The sequence below is a fragment of the Vulpes vulpes genome, chromosome 12 (assembly GCF_048418805.1).
Source record: "Vulpes vulpes isolate BD-2025 chromosome 12, VulVul3, whole genome shotgun sequence".
Taxonomy (NCBI): domain Eukaryota; kingdom Metazoa; phylum Chordata; class Mammalia; order Carnivora; family Canidae; genus Vulpes; species Vulpes vulpes.
Window position 1 is genome coordinate 116,311,347 of NC_132791.1, and position 14,507 is coordinate 116,325,853.

A 14,507-nucleotide genomic window follows, 5' to 3' on the forward strand; every position below is an offset into this window, starting at 1 on the left:
TCCTGGAGACCCAGGATCAAATCCCACGTCGGGCTCCCGGTGCATGGAGCCTGCTTCTCCCTCTGCCTATGTCTCTGCCTCTCTCTCTCTCTCTCTCTCTCTGTGTGACTATCATAAAAAATAAATAAATAAATAAATAAATAAATAAATAAATAAATAAATAAATAAATAAATAAATAAATGAACCCAATCTGTTGGGACTCCAAAGGCAGTACTCTGAAGCACTCTGAATCACAGTGGAGGCAACAGGGGAGCACCGGGCACCAGGGCAGATAGAGCCTGTGATAGGTGGGATACTGGGAGCCGATGGAAGGGAGGCTGAGCAAGGCTCATGAGAAGGGGAAGAATGTGACTCCCGGGGTCCTGGGGACTGAGCTGGGTTCCTAGAAGCCAGGGTGAGCGTTGGGAGGAGAGAACAGGAGTGCAATACCACTGACCCCTCCCAAACTCCCTGGAGCTTACACCCACCAGGACCTCAAAGGGATGGGATTAGCTGATCAAGGGTTCCCTGATGCATTCTCTCCAAAGGGAAGAGGAGGAAGCTGCAGGAGTGCCAGTGCCCCATGAAGTACAGTGTAAGGAACAGATACTTTGGAGCCAGGCAGGCCTGGGGTCCAATTCTGACTCTGAAGCTTGTAAGCTAAGAGGTTTGGGGCAGATGTGCGGCTTCTCTGAGACCTCATTTTCCTGTCTATATAAAGTGAGGATAAGAGAACTGGCCTGTGAGACCCTCGTTAAGGTTGGCAAAAGACAACCCAAGAAAGCCTCCTGGCACACACGAACACACGTGCCAGGGAAATAGCAGCTTGCTCCTTCCTTCGGTCTGTCTCTCATCCTCTGGATGCATTTGCAAAGCAAAGGCAAGCGGATGCATTTGCAAGGCAAAAGCAAGGGATCCAGACACAGGGGGAGGTCGAGGAGCTCCCCACATACCACCAGCCTCAGCCTAGACCCCAGTCACCCCTATTTGATGCCCCTCTGCTGATCTCACTGCCCTCACCTCCCACCCAGTCACTCTACCAGGCAAACTGCGCACGTACCCGTGTGTGTGTGAACGGACATGCCAGTCTCACTCACCAGCATGTGAGCTGCCTGGACCATCCTCCTCATTCTCCCCCTCCTCCCCAGATTTACTCCCCATCCACACACACACACACACACACACACACACACACACACACACACACACATATCCCTGCCCCAACACCCTGTCCTGGTCGGGCTGAGATCAGGAGCAGAAGATCACAGCATCTGAGCTCCAGGACCGGTGAGGATTCGATCAATACACCTTGTTTTATGGCTCAGGAGGTAGGGCTGAGCTACCCCTGGAACCCAGGGGATGCCCTTTCCAGGACCCCTGGTTGGCTCAAATATCCAGATCTCAGGACCTTACGTGTTTCCTAGCACGTCCACCAGCCAGAGAGCTCTACAAGGGCAGCAGCAGGCCTCTCCCCCAGCTTCCTCCTCCCCCATCTCCACCTTCCATTTCTCTGCCCAGCCAGGGCCAGCTCCAAATGTGAGCCCAGTCCAGGCTCCACTGGAGCCCGTGCTAACAGCTCCTTTCTGCCCAGCGCTCCCTACAATCAGAGCCCAAGCTGTCCTCACATGTACCATCTTGCTTCATTCTCTCGACAGACTGTTCTCGTTTTGCAGATAAGGAAACTGAGGCTCAGAAAGGTAAAGTTAGCTTTTATGGGGTCATCAGTTGGGAGCCAAACCTAGCTGGGATGCAATTCATTGGCCTCCAACCACCCTCTTGGCCCTGAGGAACCCCTCACCCCGGAACCCGGCAAGGGGACGCCAGGGTGAGACACACCTTCCTCTTGGTGATGCTGCGGAGCAGCTCAGCCTGGCTCCGGAGCAGCCCCTGGCCCGCCAGCTCCCGCTCCTCCTCCACGCGGCTCTCCCGCTCCAGTTGCTGGAACTCCAAGTCCTCAAACAGCTTTGTCTCCGTCTCCAGGGCCTCGGCCTCCTTGAACGACAGCGACAAAGGGGGTCGGGTGGTGTTCGGGGTGCCCCTCTGGGCCTGAAAGGCCAGGCCACAGAGGCAGGAGTTCCGAGGGCCGGCCCCAGGGAAATTGGGGAAGGGACCTGCCCCACCCAACCCCCTTGCCTCTGCTTGGCTTTGCCCCTTGCACGGGCATCACGGCCTGGAGTAGCAGAAAGGAGAAAATCACTCCCCCCACCATCCTTCCCTGTCCCCTCCAAGCCACAGCACCGACCCTGGTGTCCGGGTCCGGCAGGTACTGCAGGGCCCGGGGTGGTCCCGTCCCACTGCTCTCCTCTCTTCTGGGTGGGTGGCCCTCGGGGGCCAGGGAAGGGGGGCTGGTGAAACTGACCCTTCTCAGCTGCTCCTGTAACTGTTCCCGCACTGACTCGGGGCAGTTATCGAGCTGCGTCTGGAGCTCGGCGTAGAGCGCCTGGCGGGCCTCCAGGTGCCTCCGTCCCGCGGCCAGCTCCGCCCTCTCCTGGTCGGCGGGAGGGGGGGGGAGGGCGGGCACAGGGGAGAAACAGAACACACACTCCTCAACTCCGGCCCGGGGCACTGCGGAGGCCGTGGGGGGCGGGGGGAGGCGGCCAGGGTGGGAGAGAGAGAGCTGGGGAGCACAGGGGGGGTGGGCGGAGAAGCCAAAGCTGAGGAGTCACAGAGGAAGCTAAGCGAGAGAGGAGAGAGGGGGAGATCACGGGGAAGAGGTGAGGAGCTGCGGCGCAGACAGGACACTCGACACTCGCAGGTGCAGGGGGCGGTGTGAGGCGGGCAGAGGTGTGGCTCTCGGGGCAGAAATTTTGGTCTCTCTGGAGTCCCCTGGACTAGAAACATTCGGGGAGTTCCTAAGAAAAGCCCTCTGTTTTCTCCCGCAAAGCAGTCAAGGCCAAAGCTGGTTCCCCATTGCAAACGCAGAGCAGAGGCTCCCGTTACTCCCACCTCTTCTGCTGCCTAGAGACCAAAATTTAACCCTGGGGCAAAGGGAAGAAGAGCTGATGAAGGTCAAGTCCAGGGGCTGCGTGACTCAAAGCTGGAGATGTTACAGCTACGGCAGGGCAGGGCAGCGGAGGGGACCCCAGCCCAACTCCCTGGGCCTCCCTCCCTCCTGCCCAGGGTGGAGGTGGGGTGCTGGCGCTGTAGGCTGAACTTCAGCAGGATGAGGGTTGCAATTAGTTCGGCCGTTGCCATGGCAATAGGAGCCCCAGGAGTGGGTACAGAGAGGAGGTGGATAGCTCTGTCTGGGGCGAGATGACACCTCTGAGGGCGGGAAGGGGGATGAGGGGAGGAGCTGGTGAGTCACCCCTCCAAAGGACAGGCAGAGGAGAAACTATGATTACTGATTCCAAAATCAGAGTGGGGCCATGGGCTGCGGAGGAAAGCCGAGTGAATCTTCCCCATGGCCACCACCTCCCTCCCCCACCCCACCAGCACCTCAAATAACTGAGCCCAAAGAGAAGGCCAAGTCCTGGCCTCTAGGCGATGCCAGGCAGTGAGGTTGGGCAGCTTCCTTCTGAAATGCTGAGCCTACTTGAAGTAAGTCCCTATGCCAAATCCTACCCTGCCTCCCTGACCCCCCCTCGCCTCCCATCCCAAGAGAGAAGGACCCAACCAGGCCAGTTCCTGTGGTCCAGGAACATCCCCCTCCTTGGACTCAGCCTTTACAACACCCTAGGTTCTCGATGGCTCGGGGTGGGAGAAGAGGACAGGCCTGCTCATTTCCATCCTCTGGCTGGGGTATCTGAATTTGGGGAGCCCCAGGGGGGAAGCAAAGAGGGCAGCCACCGTGTGGCAGAGAGAACCTGTCCAAGCCCTCCACGGGCCATGCCTCCACAGCAGCACCTCCTGACCTCTCGGCTCCAGAAGGGAGAGAGAAGGCCAGCGGATGGCTTGCTGCCTCTCCCTGCTGTGCGGGGAAATGACCAACAGGCTATGGAGGCAGCGCCCCAGGCTTTTCCAAATAGGGGATGCTCTTCAGGCCGAGAAGCTCCTCAGCAAAGCATTTCCCCCAACCTTTACCCTTCCTGCCAACGCACCATTGAGTAAAGTTGATCTGTGCCCCCTGCCCGTTCCTTTCTGATCAAAACCCTGGAGCCCCACGCCAAGAAAGGAAGGAGGCAGAATTAGAGGGGTGGAGCACCCCCTGAGTTAGTGCAAAAGCAGGCGTGGCTCAGCCCTGCCTGGGTGGCACTGGCAGTTAGGGGCATGCGGAGAGCCCAGGACAGTGATTAGAGGGGGCGTTAGTGCAGGCCTGGTTGGGAAGCGTGGAGTTAATTTGGCACAGAATTCGGGAGTGTGGTTTTGGGGGCCAGAGCCAAAGCTCCAAAAAAAAAAAAAAAGGGTGGGGGGTGTCAAAGAATTTTAAGAGTTTCAAAATTGGGACAGGAGGAAGACACTCTCAACAAATTCAGAAGGAAAATTAATTCTTGGAAAAATACTGTCAAGTCCAGAAAGAGATGGCCCCGCTCCACACTTCAGAGCTTTTGGCACGCTGTTGGGCACCTGGACCTGGCTGGCACGGCCCCTGTGGACGGAGCGACCCCTGCAGGCTGGCACGAAATCTGAAAGGGGTGGGGGCAGGAGCTGGGACCACCTGGGATGGGAGGCTGCAGATCCTGAAAGGCTCAGGGGAAGCAGAGACCTGAGGGCCATCTCCCCAAGATCACATCCTGAGCACACGAGGCATGCTGGAGGGCAACGTTCTCTAGATGGAGGGACCCAAACCCGAATCACTTCCCAACACCAGTCACTCAGGCTGTGCTCAATGCCCAAGGAGAGGCTCTGGCACTTCCTAGAAGGGCCATGAAGGATGGGGAATGGCAGGCACCCAGAGATAGCACAGAGACCCAGACAGAGGACATCCCAGACTCCAGGCCCGCGCCTGACATTGCCCTTCAAGCTTGTACCCAACACAGAGGACAGAGCCCCCTGCCCCTGGGGGACACAGAGACCACCAGGTCTGCAGGATGGCTAGCGAGCTAAGGGGTAAGAGGCCTAGAGGAGGGATCTCTCCTCTCACAGGCCACAGGCAGCCAGCGCCGGCCAGGCCAGCTGTGGGTTACCTTGTCCCTCTCCTTCTGGATGCCAGTCTCCAAGGTCACTAACTTCTCCTGCAGCTGGTCCACTGCCTTCTGCTCCTTCTGCAGCAGTGCCCGCTCCGCCTCCCTCTCCCCCTGCAGCAACGCCCGTTCCATCTCAGCCTGGGGGCGACACCGAGGTCCACATCAAGGCCAGTCACAGTGGACAGACTGAGGCCCCTCGGGAGGCTTGCGCTCTGCCTGGGGAAGAGTGAAGCCAGGGCCCTCGGCTCACCTCTCGGGCTGACTCCTGCAGCTGCTGCTCCAGCTCCTTCACGCGGACTTTGAGCTGCTCCACACGCCCCAGCACCTGAGCCCGCTCCTCTTCCAGAGCCAGCACCTCTCCTTGAAGCTTGGTGCTAGGGGCATCTTCGTGCTGGTGGGGAGAGTAGCCATCAGCTGGGGAAGCCTTCCCCTGATCAGACTCAGTGAATGCATCCCCACTCCTCAGGGCACTTGGTGGCTAGACTGAGGGAGGAGGCAAATTCCCTCCCTGCAAGGGAAGCAACACCAGCTCAGCGAAAGGGCCTGGAGGTTCGCCACTGAGCGCCAGGCCTAGAGGAGGCCACAAAGAAAGGCAGGTCCGAAAGCGTATCGATAGCCCAGGAAACGCATCCACATCTCCTCCTCTCACTTCTACACCTCTTATCCCCAATCTCTTCCCTTGCCTGCCCTTTTGGTTGGTTACCTCCCCCTCACCGGGTCCTAGCCTCCACCACACTGGCCTCCTCTGCCTCTGCCCCCCCAGCAGGTAAGACAGGGGAGACCCAGGCCCTCTCACCAGGTGCCCCTCCAGCCCACCTCCTGCTGGGTGCTCTCTGTGCTGCTGCACTCCTCCTTCAGGTTCTCCTCATCTGAGCGCTCCACACACTCCCACAGGCGTGGGGTAGCACCCCCAGGCTCTTCAGTGCTCCGCCCAGAGGCTCCAGGGGCCCCAGAAAGGCCTCGTGAGGGCCTGCGGCCAGCCAGCGCCAATGCCGCAGCGGCCTCCCCGATGCTGGGCAGCTCCCCTGCCTCAAGGCCCCCATCAGCACGGCTGTACTCCGCGCACAGGTTCAGGATGGTCTCCAGGCGCTGGCGCTCCTGGGGAGGAAGGCAGGGCAGGGCATGAGGGGGGCGGAAGGTCGGGTCCTGGTGGAGTTAGAACCAGGCCCGGGGGGCCAGAAGAAAGAACTAGGGCACTAGGGTAACTGGGGCTCAGAAGGAAGTCAGGAGAGCCCCAACCCCGAGGCCTGAGGAGGCAGAGGGAAGGAAGGTGTCCCAGAAGTCGGGAGGAGGAACCAGGCCACTGTGCCACCTGCCTACATGGCGAGCCCCTCCCATCTTCCTGCTTCCTTTCCCTTTGCCGCAGAAGGGCCTTCCTTGTGGACACACAGGCACCCAAACTGGCGATCCAGGTAAAGACCACAACAAGACACAGGTAAACTCTCAGATGCTCATGCTGACGCAGATCCAGAGAGATCTACAGAACCAAGGGTACACCAACCCCCTGCACATATACACATACACACACACACACACACACACCGGTCCTCACACACGACACAAGTGCTCTGCATTTGCGCTAACAGACAGGTACACACACAGACACCAGCCCTGGCATGCACGGATACACACTGGCACACACTCAGCATAAACACAGTCTAGCATACAGACAGGTGGGCCCGGACACAGACAGGGCCTGCCAACAGACCCACAGGCAGAGGGGGATCTCAGGCTCATGCAAAGTTACGCTCAGCATGTCTACACCAGGCCAGCCAGAGCTGGGACACGGTCCTCCCCATGCCCACCCTGGCTCTAAAGTCACTCTCGGGCAGCCCTCCACACCTTTCCAGCCAGGTGAGCTGCTGCCCGCCCTGGAGTGTCCAGGCCCATGTGAGTACTCTAAGGGACAGCCACTTCATCCACCTTCCTCCCCACAAACAGCTCCAGCCAGAAATCTCTCAGGGGCCCATGAGGTGAGGACGGATAAGACGATCATGCTCTCGATCTGGGATCTGGGTCCCCCTCTCTCATTCATAGCCCTCCAGCCTTGAAGCCCCCCTCCCCAGGCTCCCATCCATCGCTCTGCAGGGTACCATTAACCTCAGGTGTCTCTCACTGCCCAGTTTGGCCATCACCCGGGGACACATACCCAGCTTCCCTCCTGCTGCTTGCTCAGTTCCATGTCCAAAAAAAAAAAAAAAAACACCAACCAGGAACAGAGTCTCAGCACTCAGGAGGCTGGGCCAGTGCCCCCGCCCCTGCCCCAGGACCCAGATAAGCAGCCTGCTGAAGGTGGGAGGAGCAGGGCAAGCAGCCTTCAAGATTTAAAGTGGCAGGTGGGGCAGGTCAGGGCTGGCGTGAGTGTGCCTACGCCTGGGGGTGCAGAGGCTGAAAGGAGTTGAGGGAGGCTGGGCCCATCACGCTGCCTCTGCCAGACTCACTGCTCCCTCTCCAGGATGAGACCCCAGGGTGGTCCAAGCTCGCTCCTCTAGCCAAGGTAACAACAGGGAAGAGAAAATGTAGCAACAGGAAACACCAGGCATCCTGCCTCAGCTCTCCCCGACCCGCAAGAATACACTGGCCTGCACCCTCACCTCACCCAAAGCTGTCCATCCCAACCTCTTCTGAAAAGCTCTCCAGACAAACCTCCTCATTTCTGGATCTCCTCAAGCCAATCCCAGGGTCCCTGGGCCTCCCAGCAACCCTGTTCAGCTCACAAGCCATCCTCCCATATGTGTGCTCAGAGTGTCTGCTCACCAGCCGGAGCCCTGTGAGCTCCCTGCGCTATCCGGGGAATCCTGGCCCCCACCCAGCTCAGATGCCGTCTCCAGGACAGCTGCCCAGAGCCACACCCAGGCCCCCCGAATGCAGCCACATGCATGCACGCCAATGCACATAATCACATGGTCCAGCCCCGGGTCAGGCCAGGGGCTGCCCATCTTGTTCTCTTTCTCTTCCCTGCCACCCACATTCCCAGATGATCCCACCTGGGACAGGGTGAGCAGCTCCCACCCATATGGAAAAGACCAAAAAGAAAGCAAGAAAGAAAGACCTTTCCTAAAAAACAAGGTTTGGAAAGACGGACTTGGATTCCCATTCCAGCTCTGCCGGAACTTGCTGTGTGACCTTGGACACGCCCAATCTCCTCTCTGGGCCCTCAGCCCTCTCATCATTAGGACATGCTTCTCAAACCGAGAGGCACAAGGCCTCACCAGAAACTTGGTGCGACTTCCTATAGCTTTGCTATATTTGGGTAAATAATGCAAAATTTAACTTTTACGTTAAAGCAAATGCTGTGCTATAGAATGAAAGCAAAATTAATATGCATCTAAAATAAAGCCTTAGAGACTTCAAAGTTCCTCAGGGCACCAGACCACTGATATGGCTAAGGTGCATCCTGGAAGTAGACAAGCTTGAGAAGCCCAGCCTTCCAAGGGCCCCTGTCACTCTGCCAGCTGGCCTGCCCACGCCCTGGCAGGGACCCCGCTGGGGATGGTGGCAGCCTCCCTGGCATCCGCTCACCAGCCTCTCCATCTCCTGCTCCCAGAGCCGTTCTTGGCGCTGCCGCCGGTGGTACTCCAGGAGGTCGTCCTCATTGTCACTGATCTCCGTAATGCTATTTTTCCGCTCCCGAGTGACAGGCACCCGCAGGTCCCCACTGGACAGCTTCCTCTGGGCGCGGGGGCTCTGGCGGGGCGAAGCCCCTGTCAGAGAGCCCAGACTGTAGGCCGGGCTCAGCCTGCCACTGAAGCTGCCCTTGCGGGGCGCCAGGGACTCCCCAAGTGTGGGTGAGGGACTCCGAGTCCTACGGCCCCGCGCCCCCAGGGTCAGTGAGAAGTCCTCTGGTGATGCCCCGTGGGCTGCCCAGCGCCGGGGCCGGGGACTCTCAGCCACTTCTCTGGTTAGCTTGGGATCTGGAGTAGTCCTGGTGGGCATCGGGGACAGTGCCCGTCGGGACAGTGATGGGCTCAATGGGGGCAATTCCCGCATACTGTCCAGGCCCCGCCGGCCCAGGCGGGGGCTCTCGGGGGGCTGCAGAGTGCGGGCAACTGACCCATCTGAAAATGTCCGGCCCACCAGCTGGCGTGAGGGGCTGGTCGTCAGCACCCGCTCGGTGCTGGGTAGCTCACGGAAAGGGCTGGGAGGACGGTCCTGGAGGGTGCCAATCTTGTTTCGGGGAGCGGGGACTGGAGGCTGGAACTTGGGGCTGCCAGGAATGCTGGTGGGTTGGCTTCGGGCACCGGAAGCCGGGTACTCACTCAGGCTGATGGCCACCACGGGCAGCTGTCCACCCAGCCGGGGGCTCTCAGTGGCTCTGCGGGCCTCGGCCAAGACCGTGGCTGCAGGGCTGTCTGTCAGCAGACCTCGGAGGCCAGGACTGGGAGGCCTCTCGTGACCCCCTTTCCTGCCCAACCGGGGGCTCTCAGAGGGGCGGGCACCACTCGGTCGGGGCTGTGGGGGCTGCAGAGCCAGATGGTAGCTGGAGGAACGGGCAGGGACCAGCGGGGGCATGGAAGGTGCTGGCTCCTGCCCGCTGGGTGAGTGGCTGGCGCAGCTTCCACTGCTGGCTGGTGAGGAGAGTGGAGAGAAGGCTGGAGAGGTGTTCTCATAGCTGGAGCCCACGGACATGGCACCAGGGCTGGTCGGCGGGGACAGCAAGTAGCGCCCACCGTTAGCCATCGGCGACAGTGGGGAAGTCGCAGCAGGCTTCTTGCCTGCCGCCCCAGGCTCCTCTAGCACCAGTGAGTCCATGATTTCCTGCAGGTCCTTCTCAATAGAGCTCACCAGGGAGCTGTGGCTGGCACAAGCGGAGGGTCCCCGGGTGGCAGGCTGTGGGGTGTGGTTCCCGTTCACCAGGCTTTCTGATTCTGCTGGTGGGAAACACAAAGATGCCTCAGGCCCTGGTCTTCGACTTGGGGAGCTGTGTGTGCACGAGAATGAAAGTGCTCTCTGGCCTTCTCCAGGCGGAGGCTGGGAGATCTGGGTTCCAGTGCTGGCTCTGCCACCAGCCTGCCAGGCAACCTTAAATCACTTGTCCTTGGTTGTCCTTTCTGTAAATGGAAGGGGGTGGGTTCTGCTCTTCTGGCTCTAACATTTTCTGACTGAGGACAGGGTTGGTAACAATGCCAGGCACTTCTAGGCCTAGTGGCTGGGAGCTCACCCCAAGATTAGGTTCCTCCCGCCTTGGTTTCCCCAATGTCCTATACCTCTCCTTTAGGAAGGGCAAGCGGGCATTCTGTGAAGGAGCCAGAGTGGAGCATGCTGCTGTGGAGCTGGCCAGAAGTTCAGGGGCTAGGGGGTGGGTCCTAATAGGACATCAGGGCCTCCCAGCACAGCAAAGCAGACCCAGAGGAAAACACAAACGTAACCTCCAGCGATGGGCAAGAGGCAGGTATTGTGCCACTCTGCAGTGAGAGGCAGGGAGGGCCCGGAACTGATGGGTAGCTGCAGGAAGCCAGGCTGCCCAGCAACGCGGTGCCACTCGGTGCCTCCAATTATTAGCCCATTAGGCCACGCCAGCAAGAGCCTGCCCATGCCCTGCCCCAGGCCTTGTTGACCAACCAGACGTCCCAGGAACCACTGCCCCAACAGCTAAGGGAGTGGCATGACGAGGCGAGGGTGAGAGCAGGGTAAAGTCAGTCAGGAAGCAGACCAGGAACCCAGGCATCTGAGGAGCTCACCTGACATCCACGTCCACCTGCCCCCGTACCACACAGACACCTGTCATCGCACAATCATCTGAATGCCCATACAGAGTCTCAGCTGGGAGGTTCACTGGCAGCCTCCTGGTCTACACCCTACCCCACCCCCTAGGCAGCTGGGTTGAGGGGGACTGTGCTGGTTCCCTAGAACAATCACCAACTATCTTCTGGGGATCAATAATTCACATACAAACTGCAGCTGCTCCACTGAGTAATCGGCTGGCATAGTCTCAGGGAGGGGGAGGGCCTGAGGACCCAATCACCAGCAGGTGGGACCCATCAGCACTTGCAGTGGTTAGACTTAATGCTTCCTTCTGCCCTCTAAGGCCACCGTCAAGGGTGATGTTTGCTGGTGGTGACACAAGAGGGTTAGGGTCCCAGACACTGAGGTGGCATCTTCCAGGGCAGTGGGGCTGGCACAGCTCTCTGTCCCTTGGGCACATGATTCCTCTATTCCAGCCAAGCAGCACTTCTTGGATCTCTCCCAGTAGCCAGACTGCCTGGCATTCTCCACCAGTGGCCCATGGCAGGTGGCAGCAAGCCCAGATCATGGACATTGTCCTGCCCTGACACCGTGAGCGTGGCTGGAATGGGTGAGGAGGAGGACTGTCCAGGAGTACCACCAACCCAATCCCCTGCCCCAACTGGGCATCTCTACCTGAACCAGGACTGTAGGGGGGCCCTGGGGCCCGGCCCCCTGCTGGAATCATGCTCTTCATCCACTTGGCTTCAGCTGGGTGGTTAAAACGGAGGAAGGTGGACTGACCCAGGCACACCATACAGCCTACAGAGAGAGCAAATGCTGAGAAGGGCCGATAGGGCTGAGGCAGCCCTCACCCTGAAGTATTAACAGGTTCACTCCAAGTTCCAAAAAGCCTTCCCCACCTGCACTCAGTGTCTACATAGACAATGCCTAACCCTGCCTGTGCTTGAGACAGGCACCAGCAGGGCTCCAAAGCACAGGGCAGAGTAGAAAGAGCACAGGTTTTTGAGTCCCAAGATCTGAATCTTAGTCCTAACTCTTGTTACTAGTGGTGAGATCTTCAGGTGAAGTCACTTGACCTCTGAGTCCAGTTCTTGCAGTAGAAAAATGAGAACGATATTACAGATCTTACAGAGTTAATAAGATAATGTATGTGAAGGTGTCCTGAGAACAGAGTTTCTTCAAAGAACCTATGTCCTCCCGACCTGTACCAGTGATCCATCTATCTGCCCTTTGGGTGGAAAAGTCAGTTTGAGATGCAACAACTTCCAGGATGAAAATAGCTCTGAGAAAGGGGACAGGGGAAAGCCATTAATCAGTTAGATGCCCCCGGAGGAACCAGAATTTGCTTCCTGGCTCCGACTCCTTATCATCACGTGGCTTAGGGAGAACCACCACCCTCTTTCTCTCTGACAACATACCCTCTGGTCTGACATCTTGCTCCTTGGTCTTCCCTGGAATCTAGCCAAGCCTAGGGCCAATGGGCCCAGCCTCAGCCAAGCACATTCCCAGGCAGCAAACACAAGCCCAGTCCTGCCCAGTAAGTGTGACTACACAGAGGGGAGAGTATGTGGGAGCCAGAAATATAGCCAGAGGCACCAAAAGTCTGCACAGCTGCAGGTGTGCCCACAGGCGCCTGCACCTGGCTAGCAGCACTCCTCCTCCTGGCCACACTACGGGAATCCTGCAAAAGATGCTATGTTGGGAGAAGCCAGAGCCCTGGTGCTCTCTATAACCACCCTCCCAATTTGTCCACACCCCTGCCCCAGCCTATCTACCCAATCTGGTGCCACTTGGCATCCCCAAGCTCCATACCAGTCTGAGCTAAGACTGGCAGGGAAGTCTACATTCCTGGACGCTGAGACAGTTCAGCTCAGGCAAGCCACAAGGGCAAGGGGCATCCAGGCCACGTGGATACCGTGGGAGGGCCCCCCACTGAGCAGCCCAGGAGCCTGTTGCTGGGACCTTACGCACTGCAGTGGCAGGTGGGGAAGGGGCCAGCGGGCTGAGAAGCCCACAGCAAATAACCATAGTGGACAAAGCTACCCATTTCTCTGGCACACCCAGAGATCCTCCGAAGCAGGCGGGCACCAACAATTCTGAAGACTGATGGGTGGTTAGGAGAAAGGGAAGCCTTCCCCGCCAAGCCTCCAATCAGAGGAGCTGATACCAGAGTAATCATAACCGGGTAATAGCCAACCACACTTCCATCTAATTACAACCACAGCTGTTTCAGAAAGAGCCCTGCTGGCCCCTCCCCCTCCTTACAGCCCTTTAACAAGCTAATTAATGATGAGTTCGCAGGGTCTAGACAGACCCACTCAATCCTAGATTGATGGGGGTAGGGTGGGGTGGAGTGGGGGGAGGACCGGAGCCTGATCACACCACCCGGTCTGGGACGACAGAGGTGGGGAATCTGAGTGGATTCCAGCCCATCGTGCCAGGCCCACCCAAGGAGGCTGTGGGCACCCAGGGACCCTTGGCCCTGGCTTCTCCTGCTGGGAGTTCCCTGCCCCCAGCCTCCTCCACAGAGGGGGTGTGGCCTTGCTGCCTCTGGGCTATAAATAGGTGATGCCAGGCAGCAGAGCTGGATCTGTATTAATAGAGCGGGCAGGAGGGCAACAGGAGGAAGAACAGCTCAGTCCTGCCCAAATTAACTTTCTATTTGCACTCAGGGGCCCCAGGCGTTGCCCCAACTCCCGCTCCTACAGCCCCAGGAGCCTGGCTAGCCCATTTCTGGGAGGAAACCTCCTCTCTGTCCACTCCTGCCCCGCACCTCCAAAGGTCAGGCCACTCGGGACACCCAAGAACCTCTTCTCATCCGGACAGTTGTGGTCGGTGCCCCACCCCCTCCCCAGAGGGGCACAGGGCCCAGCTGTGTGTGTGCAGGTGGGTGGAGAAGCTGCACATCTGGAGGGAAAAACACACACACACGGGGCAAAGGAGAGGGTGGATCCTATGTGTGAGAGACACAGGGGAAACACCACACGCACACGCACCCCACACTCTCCTCCAAGCTCACACACAGCCGCTCCCAGAAGCACACACAGCCATACCTGCTCACGCCCTCACGGAGCGACTGTCACCGCTCGGCTGGCCACACAAACAGAATGCACTGGCCAAGGGGAGGCTGCGGTGCGGGCAAGATGGGAGGGAGGGTCCCCGCCCTGCCGCCAGAGACCCCCCTCAGCACCGAGCCCGGCCTCCCCACCCTCATCAGGACCCCAACCCCTTCCGGAGGCGGGCCCACCGAGGGGACTTCCGAGCGCCCGGCAGGATGCGGTGGCCCCGGCCGGCCGCGAGTGGCCGCAGCCCAGACCTCCCACTCACAAATGTGCAGGACACGCGGCCCACCGAGTCTCCCGGCGCCCCGAGCCCCCGAGCCCCCGGAGGGCCCCTCCCAGCCTCCCCCGCACTCCCGCCCCCCCGCCCGGGCCGGCCCCTCGGCGCCCGCTGCCCCGGGCAGACGACTCACCGCCCAGCCGGACCTCCGCAGCGCCGGCCCCCTAGCTCGGCCCGCCCGCCCCCCGCGCCCCGCGCCCCGCGCCCCCGCTCCCCGCCCCGGCCCGGCCCGCGAGGGGCCGCCGACCTCCCGCGCCGCGGCCCCGGGCTCGGAGCACTCGCCGCCAGGCAGCCAGCAGCCGCCAGGGCCCGGGGAGGGGCGGGCCGGCCACCGGCGGGGGGAAGGGAGCCAGGGAGGGAGGGACAAAGGAGAGGAGGAGGGGAAGAGGAAGTGATGGAGGAGAGGAGAGGGGAGCGGGATGGAGAGGGCGGGG

General features: G+C 59.7%; 1 protein-coding gene across 50 annotated transcripts in view; it reads right to left on the reverse strand.

Annotated features, from left to right (window-relative positions):
- PHLDB1 (pleckstrin homology like domain family B member 1) overlaps window positions 1-14,507 on the reverse strand; it is a 46,411-nt gene that overhangs the window by 18,750 nt on the left and 13,154 nt on the right. For 15 of the 50 annotated variants that reach the window (XM_072729631.1, XM_072729616.1, XM_072729603.1 and 12 more), the window contains exons 5-10: window positions 11,407-11,532; window positions 8,569-9,917; window positions 5,863-6,144; window positions 5,297-5,437; window positions 5,047-5,184; window positions 1,817-1,972 (exon numbers count right to left, since the gene is read on the reverse strand). In XM_072729631.1, the coding sequence (XP_072585732.1) occupies window positions 1,817-1,972; window positions 5,047-5,184; window positions 5,297-5,437; window positions 5,863-6,144; window positions 8,569-9,917; window positions 11,407-11,532 (2,192 nt within the window). Of the gene's footprint in view, window positions 1-1,816; window positions 1,973-2,339; window positions 2,469-5,046; window positions 5,185-5,296; window positions 5,438-5,862; window positions 6,145-8,568; window positions 9,918-11,406; window positions 11,533-14,507 lie in introns of all 50 variants that reach the window. The other 35 variants (XM_072729618.1, XM_072729609.1, XM_025999117.2 and 32 more) reach the window with 3 other exon arrangements.